The sequence below is a fragment of the Natrix helvetica genome, assembly GCF_964273705.1.
Source record: "Natrix helvetica genome assembly, chromosome: 1".
Taxonomy (NCBI): domain Eukaryota; kingdom Metazoa; phylum Chordata; class Lepidosauria; order Squamata; family Natricidae; genus Natrix; species Natrix helvetica.
Genome location: NC_138548.1, coordinates 185,872,081 through 185,887,976, shown reverse-complemented (window position 1 = coordinate 185,887,976; position 15,896 = coordinate 185,872,081). Strand labels below are relative to the sequence as shown.

Here is a 15,896-nt window from a genome sequence, read left to right as displayed (position 1 = left end):
AGCTTTTAAATTATTATTAATATTTTAATATTAATTAATAGAACATTAGTGAAAATTGCTTTCTTTAATGCTTGATCTGCCTCTCCATGTTTAAGTACTCGACATACAAGCTATTAATTGATAGCTTCTGAAAATTTTCAAGACTGAGAAAAGCAATGTAAGTAAATTGTTAGAAAGGAAATGTTCTGCTTCTAGTTCCTATCCCTGATTTCCTTCTGGCAGAATACTTGGAGCCATAAAAATACCAAATCCCATGTTGCAGAATCTCAAGAGAAGTGTAACAAGTAGTCGAGTGGACTTATCTTATTTTGAAATACAATATTTATACTGAAAGACACTCTGCTTAGAAAATCAGACTTGACAATCTTTGTTGCTGTTTCTGTTTATCTTTGTACTTTTACTTTAAATGATACATGATAGTTCCAAATGTTTGCATGACATATGTCAGATTTAGGAAATGAAACATTTCAGACTCCTAATGATGGGCTTGGAAAATCATCAACAGTGTGTTTAGTTTTCATGGAAAGGATTGAAGGTTTGGAAGTTCAGTAATTCTCAATGAATCCTCATCAGTGTTAGAAAAATAAGTAGACTTGGTTAGAAAAACTAATAATTAGTTTTTAAAGAGTCTGTGCCTGTTTAAAAGTTTAATTTTTCACATTATTTGGGATTACAAAGATAGATCTGCAAATCACCTAACACATTTCTCCCAGGCCTATCTTGGAGAATTCAAAGTTTGAGGGATGCTGCAGATACAATTCCTACCTTTCACTAAATTGCTCTTGGAGTGTCATTATGCTCTTGGTTTGATTTGGGTTTCTTTGTCAAGAACCTGCTTCATTTTGTGGAACTCCTAAGCTTGCCAATTTGCATATTTGATTTTATAGTTAACATAAACACCATTAATGGGTGTGTTTACAGCCTGATTCTAGGAAAAAATAGAGAACTTTAAGTACATTAAGCCAATTCTTCCATTGCTTGGGGATACATATAAAGAATGCCATACATATAAAGAATATAAGCATATTCATATTACATGGTAAGCCATGTTATAGTTTCCTAGTTAATGCCAAGCATTATGTATGCATTTAGACACACCTGAATAAGAATGAATTAAAATACAGGGAGATAAATGCAACATATAACCAGCGTTAGCTCTATGTTTATCACTGATACAGGTGATCACTGAGCTTGGCATTATGTACGAATAAAGATGCATATTTAATCAACTGTTAACACCGCATGCATCTATTCAGATACAGGAATGGGATGTAGGAGAGATGAAGCAAAATGGTGTTCCTGTTTTGCCTAGTCCCTATAAATATATGGAAAGTTTGTTTTTATAAAGTATAATGTATAAAGTAACTGAAATCTAATCCTCACTCTAAGCCCTTTTGAAACAAAAGGCCTTAGAGTGAGGATTAGATTTCAGTTACTTTATACATGGTGCTTCAAATGTGGCCTAAAACACTAGGAACCAATTGTTTTCTCATGTTGCTTTTCTAATCCAGCAAGCCATTGCAAAGATTAGATCTATCACCTGTAAAATTCTCACCTATGATTAAAATTAAGTTGTGCATCAATAAAATGCATCCATCTGTAATATATTTTGAACAAAACCTCATTTGACATGATTTTTTTACCATACTAGGACAAACGTTTGAAGACTAAGGTTTGCTTTGGGAGTAAATACCAGCTCTTGTCACTCCATCCCACTTGATTCATAATATAAGCATGCATTACTCCCATTGTGTTCAAATTTAGCCCGGACATTCAACTTCATGTAAAGAGAATCTAAAGAGAAGACCTGAGACCCTACTGGGTTTTGTCCCTGATCTCCAACCACAATGACCAGTCTTTAGATTTGTCCACCAAGAAACCTCCTGTGCTTTCTACAGGCACAATCTTGTGGCCCCTGGCATTCTGTTTCCCATTTGGGAATGAGGGTGAGAGGGAAGGCAACGAGATTTGGGGAAGTCTTTATAAGGCCCTATACACATAGCTCAAGCCCATTTTAGGCAGGACCTTCAGTATGGGGAAGAGTAGGAGCAATCAAGGAAATGGGTATCCACTATCAAATTGTTCCTTCTCCATGTTCTTTCTAAACATGGTTCCTTTAAATGCACTATCCGCAGTCTTCTAGGGCAGCAGAAAATTTAAGTCACAGCCCTTTGGGCATCGAAGAATTCTGTTATAGCCCTGGTCAATATTTCAGTTCTCCAGAATAAACATATTCAGTTCAAACTTGAGTAAACCAAACCAAACTGCCGATCTATTATCTCTTCTGTTTACTCAATAGTCCCTTAAATAAACAGGTAGACTACTTCAGATGTGTTCCACATTTATGTTGTGGAGTGATAAAATGCTGACAAAATTCCAGTCCTACAAAGCTGTGAACAGCGCCCTATCTTCTCTGCAGCGTCCTAAAAATAGTCTATGCCAGAGGTCCATCAAGAAATGGATCCTTCCTTCTCTTTGCCCTAAGAAAGCTAAAGAACTCTCCAAGGGGGAGTGGCTGCTCCAGTTTGGCACCCAATCCTGCCACTGATGTCACTGTCTTCAGTTCAATAAAAAGATCTAAGGACAGGGAGTAAGGACCACTCCCAGGGATTCCGACGCCTCGTGGCTAAGTCTTGCTGCTCCTGCTCCTGCTCTTCCTCTTTCCTTCCAGCTTTCTCAGTCATGGTGGGTTTACAAGAAAATTAAGTTCTGCTTAGCTAATGACTTAATGTAACATTATAATTTCCAACATTGTGCTAGTTGTAATAAGGCAGTCCAGAAACCAATTTAGTGAGATTTTTAATGGGGCAATGCCCAACAAAATCAGGCTGGATAGATGTGTAACATACAAATTGTGTGTACATTACAGTTACATTTATGTATTGTGGTTATTTATGAATTGATTCATTCATTAGCTTGCACATTTCCCACAACCTTATAGCAAGTTGCTATTAATAACTCAGCTATATTAAAATTATTGTCCGTAGGAATCCCAGTGAATCATCATAGAAGAAAGTTATTTTATATAGAGCTGAAAGAGCAGATAAATCTTTATCTAAAAGGTACTGTGCATGTCTGCACAAAAGTAGATCTCATTTAATGAAATGGGACTTATTGCTACAAGTAAGTGCAAGTTTGTACTTCCCTAAAACTACTTTAAAAAGTAGCAATTTATTTGATTTGTAATATGTATCATACCATACTGATATTACTTTTCCATGTTTCTCACTACATGTGGAAAGTTATAACACTGATCTTTTTGTCATTAGTCGAGTGCATCCTTGGCCTATTACTTCTTGAATGTAGCCATTAGTTATAGGATATGTATAGTTTTTGTCTGTCAGTGCAATTTTTTCCAACAATACTAGTATTTTCCTTTTTTCCCCCCCTCCTTGTTGCCAAATGCAGTCTTTCAGTGCTGATCAAATTGCTGGTAAGTGGAACATTATTGAATATTATTGCAATTTAATATTGTGATAACAAATGTTGCATGCTCATTGGTTTATGGATGTATAATTTCATTAGCAGTTTAGTAGCATCTCAGGTATTGTAAGAAAAAACTGTCCTTTTCTTTGCATCTTGGAAAGATGTTTCGTGGAGCAAGCAAGATGCTATGAATTCCAAAAAGTATTTTGTTATATGATTGATTTTTTCCTAACAGATCGAATTCTCCAAGGATCAACAGGATGGTGAGTTCTCAGGAAAAATGCATAAACACAGGCAGAGGCATTTTCACATAAAGTACTATTAGAAAGTGTGCATTGGTATAAATAGGGATATTTTATTGATTTGGATTCAATTACATATATGTAAAAGGATTCAATCCCTGAAAGAAAGCTCACCAAACCTCTGGCATTTGACTCTCCTCATAGTTCTTTCCAAGGTGAGACAGTGGAGGGAATAAAGTTTAAAGTCATGAAAGCCAAGAAAGGCAAAAAAAATTCTAGCATGTTATCTACTAAATATATGAAAAATGTACTATACATAATTTCTTACTTGTGAATATTTAGAACAGAACAATGTGTAATCATGGAGAAAAAGTATAGCTTCTCTCCATCTAATTTTTAAGATATAACATGAATTTTCATAATAAGGACTGGTTTGGAGTGCTTTTTTCATTCATGTAGCAGAACTGTTGCATAGTTTCCTAATTCTGGTAATTCTTTTTCTCAAAATAATAATTTTGTTCTGTTTTATAAAACATTTGATTTAAAGCTAATTTTAATCACTAGCGCTAGAGCAGATTTATTTCAATTCAGGTATATAATATTCAGTCAAAAGCAAAACATCTTATTTTACCATTAATGCTGGCATCCTAAGTTTTTGCCCAAACAGGTACCCTTTCAATGTAATATTGCAACATTACTCTTCCATCAAATGTACCTTTGTAGAAATACCCTGCCAAATAAATTGTGTTGCCAAACATAATGCTTAGATTAATAATGATGATGATGATGATGATGATGATGATGATGATAATAATAATAATAATAATAATAATAATAATAATAATAATACATGGTTTTCCCATTTTCAATTTAACAGCAACAGGCAACATATATAGATTCATTACTAATTTTTGTATATGATGTATGAAGTCATGTTGTAGTAGTAAAATTAATAATTTACCTTTATTTTATCTTGATATGGCTTTATTACAATTAATAGACACATATGCATTTGCTTTATGTGTAAATTGATAGAAAATCTATACTGCTACAAAATATACTCAGTTTAAAATTTTATTTTTAGTTTATTAGCATGAATTTACTAGACCAATTTGTATTAACTTTTAAGTCAATATCAAGTGAAATATGGTGAATTAGAAGGATTTTTAGGAATATAATTTAGTAAGTGAGCCTTTCTAATAGATTACGATCCCTATTCAGATTACAGTATATATGATCAGATGACATTTTTAAAATCAATTTCTTACTTTAAAATAATTGTGTGTTTAAAAAGTGGAGAAACACTATTTACTTCTAAATCAAGTTTGTTTTTATTGCTGAAAGTTTAGAAATTAGTTCTGTTTCTAAATAACATTAATTCTGTCTCCTGTAAAAACAATATTTTAACTTCATGGAGACTAAGATTCATGGAGAGTAAAGGAAGAATAATCTCTGCTGCAATATCTGTGTGCAAAGCAGAGAAAAAACATTGGACAAATATTTTATGAATAGCCACCTGTTTTGTTGTGATGATTATTCTGGAATCAAACAACAACAATAGCAAAAACATTTTTAAAGTTTAAGAATATGCTTAAACATCATTTAGTCTGCCTACTGTACAGTAACTGCCCAGTATATGCACAATAAGTAGGCCGGCTTGCAGCGATTTTCAAGTTTCTTTCTCAATATATATGTTTACTAACTATTGTTAATAATATTATAGTGATGTTTACATTTGCTAGACAAAGAGATAATGGTGATTAGATTTTCTAATGATGATAATGAGGGTTGTTCTGTTCTTGGTATCCAGCGAATAACTACTGTATAAACCTTGAAGTATGTAGCAGCTTTCCTTCTACATCTCCAAAGGCCAACATTTTATAAGCTGTAAGAAGAGAGGATCTGGCAACAGGAGACTTCATAGGCCCCACACATCAGATAGTGATGGGATTAATATCAAATATATTGAGTTACAGTCTAGGAGCCATATGTCCTATCTTACCAATTTAGAAGAGGGCAAAGAAGCTCCTTTGCACAGTGTAATAAGAAGGGCTGGAGTGAACCCTAAAATAGGACAGCAGCATAAAGCATCTAGGAAAAATTAATGAGGACTGCATACTTGATTATATACTAATCCAACTGAATCAATATTAATCCTATATCTTTGTTTTACTGATTCTTTCTATTTTTACTATCAATATTCAGTGTCTGGCATTTCCAGTTGGCAGTTGTATGACAAGCCATTATCTGTTCTAATAATTGAATGAGTTATCCCACACCAGATAACTGGGAAGACTCTGCTCTTTTCATTGGATTACGAAATTCATGAGAAAAGCTGCTTCAAACATATGTGGGAGGGTTAGATGCCTGGCCATGGCCACACCTATTTTTCCGGAATCCAGTTCAGAAGTTCTCTCCTTTAGAAAAAGGAGGTGGGAAAATGAGTAGTCTCCTAGGAATCAGGTGTCAGAGTGGATGTCCCAGCTCAAATGTGCCTTTGGCGATGCAGCTGCTGCACAAAGTTCTCACATCTCTAACAGATAACATCCACATTGGAAAACAAACAGTGTTTAGATTTCTGAATGATAAGGATATACTCATATCTCATATTCTGTTGTCTCCATTATATCAATAATTCTCTCCTTCCTTCCTTCCTTCCTTCCTTCCTTCCTTCCTTCCTTCCTTCCTTCCTTCCTTCCTTTCCTTCCTTCCTGAAGACACATGTGATTTAGAAAGTATTTTAATATATTTCTATTTAAATGTCTAATAAATATATGCCCCATTGCAGTTGAAAATCATTGGCTGAGTCCACATAACATACTAATAGCAATCTTGGTTTGCAAGCCTTTAAATGCAACTGTGTGATCAGCAACTCTTGTCACATACTTCTACTGAGATTTGCCATTTACCATGTCATTCAGAATTGGAGCAGACACAAATTATTTTACATTTTAATATGGAAGCATTCTAATGTTTGAAGACCATAGCAGGAATGGGAATTATATTCAGTTTTACAGTGAATTTACAAAAACGTTAGCTAATTTGAAAAATAATGTATATGCAACAATGGTATGGTTAATACAGTATATTATTATTATTCCAAAAATCAAATACTGTACAGGTAGTCCTCGATTTACAATCATTCATTTAGTGATTGTTTGAAGTTATAATGGTACTAAAAAAGTAACATGACTGTTTATCATACTTATGACTGTTTCAGCATCCCTATGGTCACATGATCAAAATTTGGCAACAGGCATGTATTTATGACTGTCGCAGCGTCCCAAGGCCATGTGATCGCTTTTTGCGAAGTTCTGACAAGCAAAATCAATGAGGAAGCCAGGTTCACTTAACAACTGTGTTACTAATTTAACAACTGCAGTGATTCACTTAACAAATGCAGCAAGAAAGGTCATAAAGTGGGCCAAAACCTAGCAATAGAAGTTTTGGGCTCAACTGTGATTGTAAGTCGAGGACCAGCTGCACTCACTTTACTAATCTAGAAATGATCAAACTGAACCTCAGGAAGTTTATCATTAGGACAAGTGAATTTAACACAAAGTGATAGCTGAAATATCATAAACCTGATAAAGTAGTTGATGATAGTGACAGGAACTTAGTTGATGCTTAGTTGATGGAGAAATGACTCCTGGGTTACTAATAATTGTGTTCCGATCATGGATCATCTATGGATTTCGTTTCATTATATAGGAGATGGAAAAGACAGCATTTTAGATCTTTAAAAAAAAAAATCAATACCAAAAGACTTCAACAAAGAAACAACTCTTTGTAGAGCGAATATTTCTCAGAAATATTCATGAATCAAATCCTGAATGCTCTTTTTGACATTTTGTTCTAAAATTTAGCTCTCAATGTTAATTACGTGAGTAATGGTATATAGCATTTCCACACCAAGGCACAGTTTGCCACTGAGCTCAAAGCTTTATAGTTGCATTAGTCTAAAAATATCAAATACCTATTAATAAGACAATATACGTAGTGCTTAATTAATTTAAGCAATTGAGGTTATATGTGGAATTACTTAAATATTACTTTATGACCTCAAAAGGACTCCAAATCACAGAATTGCTTATTAGAGAGCAGCAAGGAAAACGTTTACAGAAGGATTAATATAGATGACCATGGATATACTATTGTTTAATGTTTTACTGGAAATATTAGTTCAATCATCCAACCCATTTTTATAGAAAATGACAACGAGCTTGTCATTTTCTTGTCTCAGCTAAGAGACTTCTTTCATTTCTAAAGGGGTGGAAAGGGGAAAGGGAGGGGGGGAGAGAGAATAGAAAAAAAAATACCACACAAAACAAAACATTAAAATTGCAGGTAAAATTCTTGAAATATGATGCCATTGGATGTGGTGGAAGAGAATCTGGATTTTTTTTTTAAAAAGTACTGCTTATAGCTACTTTATGGATTCAGTGTTTGCTTCTAGTAACTGCAATATTCTATTCTCTATAGACTTCAAGGAGGCATTCCTCCTCTTTGACAGGACTGGAGAAAGCAAAATCACTCTAAGCCAGGTTGGAGATGTCATCCGCGCTCTTGGACAGAACCCAACTAATTCTGAAATCAAGAAGATCCTGGGCAACCCCAGCAATGAGGGTAAATCTTCTTTGTGATCCACCCTGATAAAAATATATCCTCCCAATATTTTTCCCATTAAATGAATGTCTCAAATTTGGTATACTGATTTCTGAAAGAATAGCTTGATCACACAAGCAAATATACACATAGACACTCGTATCTTTGCATTCAGCTATCTACTCCTCCATCTGTCCTTCTAAACTAGGGAACTAGAAAACTTAGAGATTGCTTAGAGAAATTTTCTGTATTCAGCAATCTAAAAAGTAGAGCTGAATTCCTCTGTATCCTTCTTAGGGGAAAGCCTAAAAAAGTATGTTGGACAGTCTTGTAATGCAATTAATTGACATTTAAAAGTACTGCAGTGTTGGGTTTTACATAATTACATTATCATTTAAACAATACATACATGATTTTCTTATTAATGATATTTATGCCGAAGGACATATAAATTGGTGTAATTCTTTTAACTAAACAAGTCTACACCCTACCTTCAATCATCACTAAGTGAGCATTACCCAGCTAGGTTGCATCCTTTTAATTTGCATACCTTTAATGATGAAGAGTGAAGCATCTGATAAAGGTGGAGGCTGAAGACACAAGATATAGTTGCCTTTGTTAGAATAATTAGGTCCGGGTTTGAGCAATAGTTGAATAGAAGATTAACTAACAATCTTCTGCATTTTGTTTGAGTCCCAAGAAGTTACAAAGGTAACATTCTTATATTTGTGTAAGCTGCCTTGAGTTGCCATGTGCAAGTAGGCGGCTATATAAATTTTCTAAAATAAATAAATAAACAAACAAACATAAAAGAATTAATTTTCAAAAGCAGGACATTGAATTATTAACACAAGTAAAGAAGAATCCCACTATGGAAGAGTCAGTGACATACCAGAAGCTATGGTTTTACCTGCTTGACAGTGTTGCACATATGTACAAAAAGAAAATGCACAGCCCCAGCACTGACCTGGTGAATACATACATATTAATCAAATAAAATACCTGTACTTGTCCTATATAACTCACTCCTCTCTGCAGTGTATTTCAATAAACTTGCATATCCTTTTCGCTAGCAATGCAATTGTTATCTATTTTATTTACCTGGAAACAGATCTGTGGGTGACAGACATGAAATTAAGAATTTTTTGGGGGGGAAATAACCTACTTTAATTGAGTACAAATTTGTCTTCTTCCTGTGAAAGTAGCTTTCTGAGGTGATAGACACAGCCATGAGCAAATACTTAGATGTTTCTTTTTCTTCAAGAGCTTTGGCGTTCTGAATTGAATTAATTTTCAAAAGCAGGATAATACCGCTGCCGGTGGGACTAATCTACTGTAAATCTCTACTTGGTACTTCATAAGAAAAGTTCCAGACATATCATAAAATGAACTTACCAACCCATGTTGTTCCACTACAGAGATGAATGCAAAGAAAATTGGGTTTGAAGAGTTCCTGCCCATGATGCAGGCAGCTGCCAATAATAAAGATCAAGGTAGCTTTGAAGACTTCGTTGAAGGTCTTCGTGTCTTTGACAAAGAGGGCAATGGAACAGTCATGGGGGCTGAACTCCGCCATGTCCTCGCCACTCTTGGTAAGTGCTGGGAGATGAATTATATGTAAGAGAACTATACATGAATTTCATTAGAAATTAAACATCATAGCTTTCATTAAATTAAAAGACGATCCTAATGGAGTCAAGAGCAGAATAAAAATAAAGAGTTATCTAATGAAATGTAAGACTAATAGGAAAAAAAACAAATTAAACTGGCCATACAATTTTAATCTAAGGGTTTATTTATATAACATGTTGAAAAAAATCAGGGTGTATCATTGTATGTGACAAAGACCTTGAGAAACAGAGTGAAAAGATGCTGCTAAGGGAACAATCAGATAAAAGAGGGCATAGTCCACAGAGACATAAGGGTGGAGAAAGAATCTCAGAATGGACCCTCCCCCCACCCAACTTCTCAGGCTGTAAAGAAGATACTAGGAGATTTGTACTTTCAGACTTCCACGATTCTGTTAATGTGGATTTCCACATTAGAATTAGCTCATCTAGTCATGTCTCTGATATGGTATGCCTAGAAAGACTGCCAGAGAGTTGTGTGAAACATTTCCAAGATGGGATCATAGCAAAAATCATTCCCCTTCCCTAAATTAAAAAAGGAGGGCTAACATTTCCCTCTCAGCAGGTGGATGTGGAAGGGCAAAGATATGAGAGGCTATAGTGCAGTCTGGCAAACATGGGGCAGCTCTAGGCATGCATTTTCTATGAATTTATCTTTTCTATTTTCTTCTCACAATCCATGTCTAGAGGCAATAACCCCAAGTAGGCTGCTGTGGAAATGAATAAACAATACACCATATTTTGGTAATGCCAAACATACAAATTCCAACAGTTACAAAAAAAGCTGGGATACCACTCTGTCCAGACGTTCATGAAAAAAATGGGATAGTTGCAATTTTTGCCTGTCATTTGCTGCTGGGAAAACCATTCACCTGGGAGAACAGTAGACTGGTGCAAAAATATCATCATTTGATTAATGTCCAAATGTCAGGCATGAAAAACCAGGTGAAGGTTCAAATTATCTGATTTATTGCTCAAAGCCTATGCCCAAGGATCTTCTCAACTAATGCTCAGCACCTGGTTAGATTTAGATAAGGGTCAAAGACAGTCAAAGGGGAGGTTGCACATAGTTCACTTGTGGCTATCTAATGACTCTAAACAGATTCCTTTTTAAATTATCTCCCTATGGCTCTGCCTGTCCTTTTCCTGTACCAACTATTATTTTCAATGTGGGGGAAAAAGACATTTGCTTAGAGTTTTGTGAAAATAGATTCACTACACAGACACTTGTAATTGCCTTAGGGATACAAATGGAATTGATTTCTGAGTTATTTCGGAAGAAGCCAACATAATTAGAATGCGGCTGTTGGAGAACTCAGTTCCCAACCTTGTGTGTGTGTGCGTGCGTGCGTGTGTGTGCATGTATGCGCTTGGTTTAAATGTAGTATAATATCTCTAAATTGAGGCTAACTCACAGCATGGCTATCATTTCCCTAAATGAGGACCTCAAATTCTCCAATAATTGCTGAAGGGGACAATGACTTGGAATTGGCCAGGTCAGAAGTGTATCAATGTCCCCATTATGAAAATGGTAACTCAGTTTGGAGTAAGGAGTACGAGGCGTATTTTTTAAAGAAGAATTCTGATCTTCAATTGTTACTTTTTTCAGGCGGCAGCAGCAGCAGGGCTATCTTCCCCTCCTCCCAAGCTTGTCAGGGGGCAGATGTGTGGGCAACAGGGGCAGGGATGGATGTTGGTAGGCAGCCTTCCATCCAGTGAGTAGTGAAGCCATGTAGTTCCTTGAATTTGAAGCAAAGATGAAAACTGTTGTTTGTTGCCAACTAATACTTGCTTGAGATTTAATACAAGCATTTATCTATTGGTTAACCTTCCAGCTTTACATCACATGGTCACATCTCCCCATACTTAAACTATCTGGTTGTTTCTTCCTACACAATTCTTCAAGATGGTCTTTACATCACTATAGTGAATGAGGCCATGGTCAATCTAGAGCCCACTGAATTGAAGGATTAAAGGCAGTGGAGAAATATTCAGTAATGATGGCCTTTTAAGACCCCAGTATTAAAAGTCTTACTATTTTATTCCAGATGCTAAAATCAAGCCTGGCTCATTTTATCATACAAGGAAGAGAGGAAAGGTCACCTACTTAATTATATTATTTTTGTGAATAAAGGGAAATATATGAGGTTGCAAGCTGGAAGAGAAGCTGTGTTATTAATACTCTTTATTTCTGTATGTTTAGGTGAAAAGATGAAGGAAGAAGAAGTAGAAGAACTGATGAAAGGGCAGGAAGACTCCAATGGCTGCATCAACTATGAAGGTAAGGGTAACTAGGCAGGATAGATGGATGTGTTTGGAAGAGGCCAGTGAGGCTTCCTGAAGAAATATTCAATTGTTTTCTGCTTTCAAAAATGGCCTTCCTAAAGTTGTCGTGAAGTGTTCTATTAGGGCCAGGAGAAATAGATAGTATAATACACTCAGTGGTTAATCTGTGTGTATTGTGTGTGCATGAGAGAGATGAGGAGGAAAGGGAAGGGAAGATGATTTTACTTGTGGAGCTGGGCAAAAGAGAGAGGTGAAGCATCTTTTCCAATATAGGTAATACGATCAGAGACGCTATAGTATAACTAAAACAGAGTGGAGGTGGGTACAAAGACCTTTAACCTGACTAGCACAGAATGAGAGAAGGGGCAAATAATTTTCATCTTAGTCACTAAGGACAAGCTGAAGATGGAGACCTTTATTGTTTCTTATGAATATCTTCATAGTTCAGTTTAAAAATAGATTACCCCTCTCAAGACAAATACAGTATTTATCTATCCCGGTCCCTAAAACTAACAACATGTGTTTAGCATGAGGAAAGCAAAAGCAGACCACTTTATTCCCGTCATGATGATCGTACTATTTTCTGAGTTAAAAGTACAATATCTTGCTTACTTGGAGAATTTTTTGTTTTAATAAATTGCCCTTTATTTGTTTTCTGCTGTAGTGCAGGGAGATATAAGCAACTGTAAACATGAAATAGTGAAGGTCGGAGATTGAAGAACAAGTTTCAATGTGTCTTTCACAACATTTGACCTTTGCAGATCTAACAAGCTGCATTGTCATTTTATGTTTAACTGGTATATTGTTTTTACCCTGACAAGAAAATGCAATGGTAAAACATTATTCAGCCAATATCACTGAAAGACAAACAAAAAGGAAAACAAAACAGCAACTCATTTTATTGCAAATCAAGCTTCTTTATTCTCTGATGGGTTAGAAAAATATGTTTAAAAATGTTTAAAAGTTTTAACAAACTTGAACATAAAGCAGATCAGATACTTCAGAGAGATGTACAGTAGATTTTTAGTTCCAGTTAAAAAAATAGTTGGAGATTGGCAAGTAGCACTTCTTTTTAAAAGAAAGAATAAGCTTGGTTATGATTCGTCGTACATTAAGATGAAGATGGACAAAGAATGGAAGTTGATTGGAACCTACATGAAAAAAGTACCCAGAACACTGGTAATTCTTTTGCTGGCATTTCTATACAAGAATAAGAGCATTCAGATGCCTGGAGAGATGGCTATGATTGTCCTCGCTTTTTTTCCTAGACTAAAACAATCCCAAACATCAAGTTTCATATACCATCATACAGTTTGATAACGGGGATGATCACATGTTTTTTAACCTGGGTAGTTTTATTATTCTAAAATATTATTGGATCATTAATGGAGTGAGTGTTGTTAGTTCAGATTGTTCTGATCTGCCTAGTTCTGTTAGTTTTATCATAGATAACAAAGTAACAACAACAATTTTATTCATGCACAGGAGGGAGACAAGGAGGATCCCCAAAGTTTGCCATTATATATTAAAGAAAGTGATATAACAACCCAAACACATCCCACAGAATCTCAGCAAAGAATTCCTAATGAGTGGGGGGAGCATTGAGAAAAATGCAAACCAAGAAAAGCAGAATAGTCAATCCATGCCCATTTTTATCAGAGACTTCTCTAATAGTATACTAATTCTGTATTACTTTACAGCATTTGTGAAGCACATCATGTCTATCTAAATGGATTTTTCAAGACACATAATTTGGTAAGTCCCTTTTCTGAGCATGCTGTTCTTGGTTAAGGTGATGATTTTGGGAGGAAAGGTGTAGTAGAAATGCAACAGGTAAATGAACAGGTCACAAGGTGGCCAAAGTGACATTCCAGTGATAGTAGTTCTTAAGTCTCTCACTAAAGTCAAGATGAGGTAAAGTAGCTTATACTCAGTCTCTAGTACTCTTTTCACTCTGTTCTTTAGCTGAGAATGCTTTCAAAGTGGCTGATAAGTGAGTATAATCTTTATTGTCATTGTACTTAAATACAACAAAATTGATAAGCCAACAAGGATCAAGATATTCTTTTCCACAGGCTTATAGGCTAAGAGAGATAGCATGAAACAAAGGATAAGGTGGGAAGGAAATCAAGCATAGGCATCAGTTACCAAATTTATATGAAAATTAGTGGGTTCAGGGAAAGGAAACAATAGAAGATGTTCCTACAGTAGGAAACCATCTCCTCTCTTCCTGAAAGAATGACTGCAGGCAATATATACTGTATTGTGAATACTTCCTATGATACAAATGCTACGGCTTTAAACCATTACACATTTCTTTACTTCATGGACACCTTGGTGGTTCCAACCTTATTATAAGTGGCCTTGAACAAGTTGTTATCACTTCCTACTGTGAGAGAGGAGGAAAAAAAACAGTTATTTTCTTTACTGTTAAAAATATAAATTTTGTCTTTCCTGCCTATAATTATGTTTATAACTCATTTTTGCTTTTTTTTAACAGAACAAGATCATCAAGCACTTGAAATCTGTGTATCTAGGAAACAATTGTTCCATTCAGTAATGTCACCCTGGAACTTAAATGGACTATAATTTATGCCTCTTGACCTTCCCTTTTGAAATCATCAGCAAGAAAACCTGCTGAATCCCAAAGTTGTTACACTCAACCAATTGAACACTTGCCAAGGCAACTGCGAAGGACTTCACCGCCAACTGTCAAGCCCAATAATCTTTTTTCCATATTGTCTGCCATGAAGGTGGTGTGCATTCTTTTGGGAGGGGAAATCTAATAATAAATCCCTGTGGTCAGTGTATGGCTGGAAACTTTCAGTTCTGTAAATCCCAATTAAAACATAATTGAAGTCTTAATTTATTTTCTCTATGTTTTATTCCATACAATAAAGTTTTATGAGAAAAATTATCTTGAATAGTTTGATGAATGCGAATCAAAATGGGATTTCTGGAAGATTTTTTAAATAGTACGATGGTTTCAATTTCCCATTTGGAAACATTGAATTCTTATCCAAGAATGCTTCTGAAGTATGATCTGCCTATAGTCTTCAGTCATCATGGAAGGGCAGGTGGCTGTTAACTAAAGAACAGCAATTTCTTTTTAGAATAAGCATGGGTCTGTGTGAGTCACAGAAATGGGAGAGGAAATCACAGTAATGGAAACACAATTTCATTGAAAATTGTTCCTACCAATGAGAATTACAAAAATCAGAAACAATAAGATCTGCAAACAACAGAACAACTGGCAGTAGATACATAAACACGTTGAATAGCACATTTTAATAGTTTTACCAAGCCATCGGGGGTTTATAAGTTAAACTGCATATCATAAAACAGGTGATCATGAAGTCCACATCCAAATTCATAATTGGTTGATGAAACATAATTTACACTTGAGCCACTACTTATTTTCAAATACAGCTGCTCTGTGCATATATGTGTCTGTTGCATTTTAGTATGGCAATGTCTCATACACACAGTGCTCTGCTAGATAAGTAGCAGAACTGAAGGCTCTTAGGTGTTCTCATCAGTGCTTATGACATGAGCACATGCCACAGCACATTGTTGTGAGAGAACAGAGAGATTAAGCTGCTATTTGAGGTTGCTCTAAAATCTAGTAACTATATATGCACTTGTTCAAATATGCAGCAATATAGATTTATGAATTACATTTGCGTGAATATTTTAAATATGCCTAAGG

The 15,896-nt window shown here is 35.3% G+C and overlaps 1 protein-coding gene across 3 annotated transcripts in view; it reads left to right on the top strand.

The window, feature by feature from the left end:
- MYL1 (myosin light chain 1) overlaps window positions 1–15,104 on the top strand; it is a 32,053-nt gene extending 16,949 nt beyond the window's left edge. Inside the window, exons 1-7 of one of the 3 annotated variants that reach the window (XM_081951528.1) lie at window positions 2,556–2,685; window positions 3,409–3,433; window positions 8,151–8,294; window positions 9,692–9,865; window positions 12,105–12,182; window positions 13,888–13,942; window positions 14,688–15,104. In XM_081951528.1, the coding sequence (XP_081807654.1) occupies window positions 2,683–2,685; window positions 3,409–3,433; window positions 8,151–8,294; window positions 9,692–9,865; window positions 12,105–12,182; window positions 13,888–13,916 (453 nt within the window). In that variant the 5' untranslated portion in view covers window positions 2,556–2,682 and the 3' untranslated portion in view covers window positions 13,917–13,942; window positions 14,688–15,104. Of the gene's footprint in view, window positions 1–2,555; window positions 2,686–3,408; window positions 3,434–3,661; window positions 3,690–8,150; window positions 8,295–9,691; window positions 9,866–12,104; window positions 12,183–13,887; window positions 13,943–14,687 lie in introns of those variants that run through there. The other 2 variants (XM_081951527.1, XM_081951526.1) reach the window with 2 other exon arrangements.
- Window positions 15,105–15,896: the final 792 nt, after the last annotated feature.